Source organism: Anoplophora glabripennis, unplaced genomic scaffold (assembly GCF_000390285.2).
Source record: "Anoplophora glabripennis isolate ALB-LARVAE unplaced genomic scaffold, Agla_2.0 scaffold2474, whole genome shotgun sequence".
Taxonomy (NCBI): Eukaryota; Metazoa; Arthropoda; class Insecta; order Coleoptera; family Cerambycidae; genus Anoplophora; species Anoplophora glabripennis.
The window spans coordinates 3930-11753 of record NW_019418554.1 but is presented as its reverse complement, the minus strand read 5'-3'; the positions used below and the strand labels follow the sequence as shown (position 1 = coordinate 11753).

The window sequence follows — 7824 nt, the reverse complement described above, 5'->3', positions numbered from 1 at the left end:
AATTTCAGATAGTAAAAAAATTTTTCATATTAAACAAATTTAATTTAACAATATAAATCACCATTAAAATTGGCCAATTGTTTTAAATTTATAGACATTAATATTAGAAATAAGTAACAACATATTGAACAAGAAGTTATACGATAAAAATTTATATTTCTTATTGCAGGCAACCAATAATACATAAAAATAAGTAAAGTAACCACATCTAGACAAACTCTTGTTCAAAGTGTTCCAAATATTGTAGAAGAATTCAAAATATTTTGCAACTGTATTTGACATTCCTTATTTGAATTTTATTGCTTTAGAAAACAAAATAATAATAAATTAATTTATTAATAACATCTTTTGTTTAGTGTGGTGAGTTGTGTGTGGTTTCATGCTGAGTAATACCTTCATTTGAACCTACTACTGAGAAGGGTCGAGAGCTAGAGAGGGCAAAGTTAGACAACCAACATTACAACAAAACCGTTATACAAACAAATTACATATCACTATAAAAAATANAGGGGTGGTTATTTCAACCCCTTTCGAGGGGTTAAAATTTTCGAAAAATAGTTGAAAACTCGCATCTGTATTAGTAAACAACCTGTAAAAAATTTGTTATTTGTACCTCGTTCGGTTTTCAAATTACAGCCAATTTTCATATTTTTTTTGGAAACGGATGGCCCATATCTCTTCAGGGGTGAACATTTTACTAAGGCGATTTTTTGCAGATCGTGTTCTTTTGAAATGTAGATTCACTGGTATCATTTATGCTACTCCATTCAAAAACATCCTGTATATGAAAGATTTGTTTAAAAATTTTTATTTTGATGAGATCGTTAAATAAATGAAAGAAGATATTTGGCCACACAATAAAACTTATGACAATTTTTTATGTAAATATATTACAATTGGTTTTAATTTTCTAATTGTGAAATTGAAAACTTTTAAAATGTTTTAAATTTCGGATAATTTCGTTAAATTTCTTGAAAAATATTCTGATGAAATTATTGGAATCAAGTTTGAAAAGAGGTCTAAGGCCCACAAAAAATCCGAAATATACTACAATCCAAAAATAATTCGTCGTCTATTAATAAAATATTTCGCAACGTGGGATATCGGCATTCGCGTCTGGCTATGGATGCCCATAACGTCTCGTACGGCGTCATCGGCAATAACGTGAGAGTTGGAGGTGTCAACCGCGCTGTAGCTAGTCGTGAGAGGAGTTCAGTTCTACATCTTCTTTTGGATCATCAGTTAGTGTTCGTGTAAGTCTTTGTGTTAGTCTGTGTTAATCTTTGTGGCAGTCATTGTGTTACACTTCGTGAACGTGTTTCTTGGAGATTTGGAAAAATAAAATGGGTAGGAGCTCAACTGCATAAAAAAAGGTGACAACGTGACGTAAATCAACTTCAGGCAAACCGATGCCGGTATTGAGGACCACGTCAACTGCGCCTCTGAGAAATGATACCATCCTTACATAATTACAACACAATCCACATCCTTCATTATCCAATCACTAATCTTATTAAGTGCCACACAAATATCCACCGGCCGAGACTGTGCAGGTGTATTTGCCAAACCATTTCGGATTATTTTTAATTTAATCTTAAAAACGGTAACATTCTCTGACGTTTGGAAAGTGTCGAGAATACGATCTATTCTTAAAAATAGTGTTAAAAGTGATGTGATATGTCCAACTACCATCGTGCTATTACAATTAGATGCAAATTCAGTATTAGAGATCCTCATTATACATAATTCGAATTCAACTGCCAGTTGACGAGTTTGCCTATGGATCCGACAGTCCAATACAGCCCACTAACTTCAACTCACAGCCAAGACAGTCCATTCAACGATACAGTCGAGAATATATTCCAAGTCCTGGTTCTAATCATGCAGTAGTAATTCATCAAACTCTAGTGCACCTTCTGTAAAGTCGCAAGATGTGTATGAACATCTGCGCAGTTTATCAAACAAAACTGTTTAATAAGTCAAACCATTAAAATAGATTCAAACAAAAAGAAATCATCTGCTAGTTTAAACCCCAAATAATAGATACCTCTGTGTGTACTATTTTGTAGCCACGAAGTGGACAGCTAAGTAAAAAAAAAAACAAAAAAAACAGACGTGTGAGTGATAGAATTCGAATGGACAAAGCATAATTGAAAACTTTACTGGGAGAATTAGGATTTAAATATAAGAAGGAAGATAATCTTCGATCATTAATCGCTGCTAAGAGAGGTACATTTCTACGGTTATATTGAGAAAATAAAGTCTCAGATTTCCAAGAGACTTCGTATTCTTAGATGAAATTTCGGTCTACAGCAAAGGATATAAAAAAAAGTCTTGGCAGGATGATAAAAAGAGTGCGAAAAAGAGACGGCTATGACGATAAACGTGTGGTCGTTGTGAATGTTGTAAATTGTAGTGAACAGTGAACTCTTAAGCAAACACAGTTCACTGGTAAAATGTCGCCGCCTAAAGGTCTGTTTACATTATCCGGTCAGACACGATGCGGAAACGTTGCGTGTCCAGCAAGACAAACTTTCTTATATGCATTTCTTATACAAGCATTTATATTTAGCGAATCGGTTCCGTTCAGGCACGTTGCGCGTCATACACGTACCGTCCGTCATTGTTGAGAAGAATGTTTGTCTGCCACTATACGCGTCTGAACCTGTCAGATCCTGTCTGAAACGACACGATCCGAATAATATACATTAAATTCAGATAGTATTTAGGGTAGCTTACGTTTAGTGTCAATTTGTATCAGCGAAAAATCACTGTGTTGTTGCAATCTATATGTCTGAAGACGAGTGATATAGTACGGAGAGTATAAACATCTCCCGTCTTTGTCGGAACATTAACGCTACGTTTCCGCGCCCTGTCTGAGCTGATAAATATAAATAGACCTTTTACTCGGTCTAGCGAACGAGTGGGAAGAGCAAGGAAGATTTACTAAATAAAAAATTAAATCTCGGGTTGAAATAATGTTAATTTCGTTAATACAATAGCTTCAATTCTCATGAATTTACGCGCTACCCCAAATTAAAAAAATAATCATCTCGATAGGCTCATTATTAACCCAGACATGGCAAATTTTTCCCGCTCCATCGATTTGAAGCCGCTCGATCATTTTCCTGCGCGCATGCTTCCTCGCTCACCCCACTCGTTCGCTAGACCAAGTAATAGAACGCATCGCCGCTATCTTCTTTTTCGCAATTAAATAGTTTAATTCACCTTAATGTTAATGTAAAGACATGAAAATATAGCTCTTAATGTATACTCTCTTCAAATGTCGGCTCTTAATATTAATAATTAAGGTCACTGCGATTAAATAAAAAAAAATATATCAGCTTCTAATCAACTTAGAAAAACGACTTTTTTTTAATTCGAAGAAAAGTAATACTAACTAAACTAGTATAGAGGTTACTACTTTATTTTATAATAATTACCTATCTTAACAATTTAATAAATATTNTCTTCTGAATATGTTAAACAAAGTTCATTTTGAATTAATGCCGAGGCTCCAGTAATATGTCTATTTAAAATCCACTGCCTAGTCCACCATCTCCTCTTCTTTCTTGTTTTCGTTCTTTTATTTCTCAACATACAATTTTTTATAATTTCGGCGGCTATTATTTCGCACGTTGCGACTGTAGCTTCCAGCACAAATGAAGCCATTTGCATGACTGAACAGAAAACTCCAGTGGCCAGTGTAAACACTACACGATGCCTTCACGAAACGATCGCAAGCAAGCGTATTTCACGAATTATTATAAGCGTGAGCCACGTTCGTGGTTCACTACCAGTGTCAACTCCGCTTTAGAGGTGTCAACCGTGCTGTAGCTAGTCGTGAGAGGAGTTCAGTTCTACATATTCTTTTAGATCATCAGTTAGTGTTCGTGTAAGTCTTTGTGTTAGTCTGTGTTAATTTTTGTGGCAGTCATTCTGTTACACTTCGTGAACGTGTTTCTTGAAGATTTGGAAAAATAAAATGGGTAGGAGCTCAACTGCATAAAAAAGGTGACAACGTGACGTAAATCAACTTCAGGCAAACCGATGCCGGTATTGAGGATCGTCGAAATATTCAGAATTATTATACTTCGTTTCGAAGAGCAATAAAGAAACGAAAAGATACACGAAGTGGTCAGGCAGCTATTAAAACAAAAAAATGGAAATTTGAGGATGAAATGTCTTTTTTGCTTCCATACATTAAAGAACGAGAGGAAAACATAATGTCATAAAATCAGTTAATGTGGACTCAGACAAAGATTCTGATAGTGATGATGAAGAAGCACCAAATTCATTACTTTCGCACGACGTAAATAATTGTGAATCTCCTACTCCGCAAAAACCTAATGAAGAACAATCACCATCAGTGCGAAAACAGACATCCGTATCTTCAAAACAAACTGGCTATTTTAAGAGAAAAATAAATCAGTCAGAAACAGCTTCGAGCACATTAATGAAGTATATTTTACAGAATAAAAAAGAAAACGTAGACCCTGAAGCAAAAATAACAAGTGACATTGATTTATTCTTCAAAAGTATATCAGCTACTGTCAAAAAACTGTCCCCGTATAATCAAGCTTTAGCAAAGGCACGAGTAATTTCAATAGTATCACAATTAGAAATGGAAGAATTGTCGTGCAGAGGATTACAACCGATTTCTTCAGCTTCTCGCCCAGTTTCCACACTTTCTTCATATTCTGATGATTCTATCCTGCAGTCACCTTCTCAATTACAGCATATCAATACAAATCATTTTAATATCAGGCGTAATGACACCATACCTAATGAATAAAATAAACCAGAGGCGGATTATCCGTAAGGCAAACTAGGCACGTGCCTAGGGGCGTGTAGTTACAAGGGGCGCGCCAGCTCAGAATTTTTAAATAAATAAAGAAAATAACATATCGACGATTAAGAACTAAATGCTGATCTATAATCTAAATCTATAATAGATTATATTGCACAAGCATCGATATACTCGTATTATGCAATATTGCGCGTTTGTTGCGTCGTCGCGTCGTTCTCGAGCGTCGGGCTGGGTAGAGGCGCGGCTAGCGCGGGGGCGGCAACTAAGCTTTGTTGTCGTCAGTCAGTTACGCGCGCTTCTATTGTTTACGTTCTCGCTGTGGTATTTGTGTGTATCCATTACCTTTTAGAGTATTTCTCAAAGAATGAGTGAATTGAAAAAAAAACCTAGTGGTGCATCATATAAAAGGAAGGCTAAAGAAAAAGAAGAAAGATTTCAAAATGTAATAAAGCACACGAAAAATATTGAGACATTTTTTTCAAAACCAAAAAGTGATGATTCGGAATTGTCTAACGCAATTATTATTCACAGTGTGTCTGCTACCGACCCTGTTCAATGCGAAACTCCTACTAGTTCTATACAGCCACAAGATTTGTTCGTGCCCACGCCGTCTACTTCGTCAGCAGTAGATGTTGTGCAGCAGTCGCAAAATACAATAATTATCGTGGATTGTGACCCAGCCAAGTGGAGTATCAATAACGAAACACAAGAATATATTGCACTAAATGGTTTCAATCAAAATATAAACGTAGATTTTTCATTGAGTAAGAGAATATATGAAGATAAAGTCTCACGTTTTTTGACAAAAACAATGTTTGAACGGAAATTGTTAAATAGAGAAAAACGTCCAAGAAAATGGCTTATTTACTCTCCAAGCACAGGAAAAGTTTTTTGTGGACCTTGTTTATTATTCGGTGGTGGAACTAGCTTTGGAAAGCAAGATGTAGGTTTCAATGATTGGAAGAACGCGTCGATTAGATTAGAAAGCCACGAAAACTCATGTGAACATAAAACATGTGTTTTGGCTTTGCAACGTAGATCTGACATTGTCGGTCGTGTCGATCATGAGCTCGTCGCTCAATTTCAAGAAGAGCTAACTTATTGGCGTGAAGTTTTGAAACGAGTGGTTGCGACTGTAAAGTCTTTAGCATCACGTGGATTATCTTTTAGGGGACATGAAGAAAAACTTGGGTCTCTTCATAACGGAAATTATTTAATGACGCTGGAACTCATAGCGGAGTTTGATCCGTTTTTAAGTAAACATATTGCTCAATATGGCGGCAAGGGAAAAGGATGTACCAATTACTTGAGTTCTACAATATGTGACGAATTTATTGAGTTGATGGCAAACAAAATTTTAACACAAATAAAAGATGAAATCAAGATATCAAAATATTATTCAATGATAGTGGATTCAACACCAGATATTTCCCACATTGACCAATTAACTCTCGTGATCCGGTATGTTAAAGCCGATGGTACGCCCGTTGAACGTTTTCTGAAGTTTATCGCACACGTCGGCCACAAATCACAAGACATGGCAGATGCTATAATTAAAACATTAGACATGTTTGAAATTAATATATTAGACTGTAGAGGCCAGTCGTATGATAACGCTGCAAATATGTCTGGCATATACAATGGATTACAGGCGAAAATAAAAGAACTATGTCCCCTAGCAGATTATATACCCTGCTCCGCACATTCACTGAACCTAGTGGGTGAATGTGCCGCTGAATGCGTTCAAGAAGCTTGTTGGTTCTTTGGTCTCCTTCAAGAAATTTACACATTTTTTACAGCTTCAACTCAAAGATGGGAAACTCTACAACCACAAATACGTCTAGGTAATGATAAGAAAAATAAACCTACTGTCAAAAATCCATCTGACACACGCTGGTCAGCTCGAGCAGATGCTTGTAAAAGCTTAAAAGAGTCATTTTCAGAAATTCACGATGCTTTGATTGCTATCGAAAGCAATCCTGCGCAAAAACGTTCTACTGTATGTGAAGCTAAAGGTATAAGGTTCAAATTAGAACGGCTAGAAACTGCCTTCATGACCGTGTTTTGGAGTTTTATTTTGGTTCACATGAACAAAAGCAACAAAAAATTGCAATCCGTTGATATTGATATTTGTACTGTTGTTCAATTGTATGACAGTATAATTCACATAATTTCTACAGAAAGGGGAAATTTTGATAAATATGAACAGCAAGCCTTGGAACTGTCATTAGTAAAAGAATATGAAAAGGACACAAAGAGGATACGGAAGAGAAAGCTCACAGCAGATGAATCTGCTGAAGATATAACTTCTTCATTATCGGGTCGGGAAACATTCCGAGTAACAGTATATCTAGGAATTATAGACCGAATTGTCGTTGAACTTGAAAAGAGACGAAAAGCGTACAATAATTTTTGCAATAAATTTTCATTTTTATGCAATTTGACAAATTTAAACACCGAAGAAGTTCAAAATAGAGCAAGTACGTTGGTAACAATGTATTTTAATGATTTAGAAAAATGCTTTGTTGACGAATGTATCCATCTACGTTCTTATTTAACAACGATAGCTCGAGACGGAGAACTGCCCCGAACAACGAACGCGGTATTACAGCTTCTGAGAAATAAAGAGCTTGAAACAATTTACCCCAACATTGACATAGCCTTAAGAATGTGCGTATCGACGGCAGTCAGTAATTGCATTGGGGAGCGGAGTTTTTCCTGCCTAAAGAGAGTGAAAAACTATCTTCGCTCAACGATGACAGATAAGATATTAAATTCGTTAGCAATACTAAACATTGAATCTACCTTATTGATGTCTTTAAACTACGACGATGTTATTGACAATTTCGCGAAACAAAAATGTAGACGCAGAAATTTTTAATTTTTTAAATTGTGTTTGTTGTTATTCTCTTACTACTTACTTATAATTTTTTCAATAAATAATTCAAAACTTATTTTTTTAATTTATTAATAATAATAAATTATTTNTAACAAGGCTTTAATATGTTTTAAAG

General features: G+C 35.4%; 1 protein-coding gene across 1 annotated transcript; it reads left to right on the top strand.

Annotated features, from left to right (window-relative positions):
* Positions 1–1122: 1122 nt before the first annotated feature.
* LOC111692659 (zinc finger MYM-type protein 1-like) lies at positions 1123–7210 on the top strand (the record flags this gene model as incomplete). The annotated part of the gene is made up of 2 exons (XM_023456736.1): positions 1123–1253; positions 5981–7210. Coding segments are annotated over exons 1-2 (1361 nt in total), but the record flags the coding sequence as incomplete, so codon positions are not given.
* Between the last annotated feature and the right edge of the window lie 614 nt (positions 7211–7824).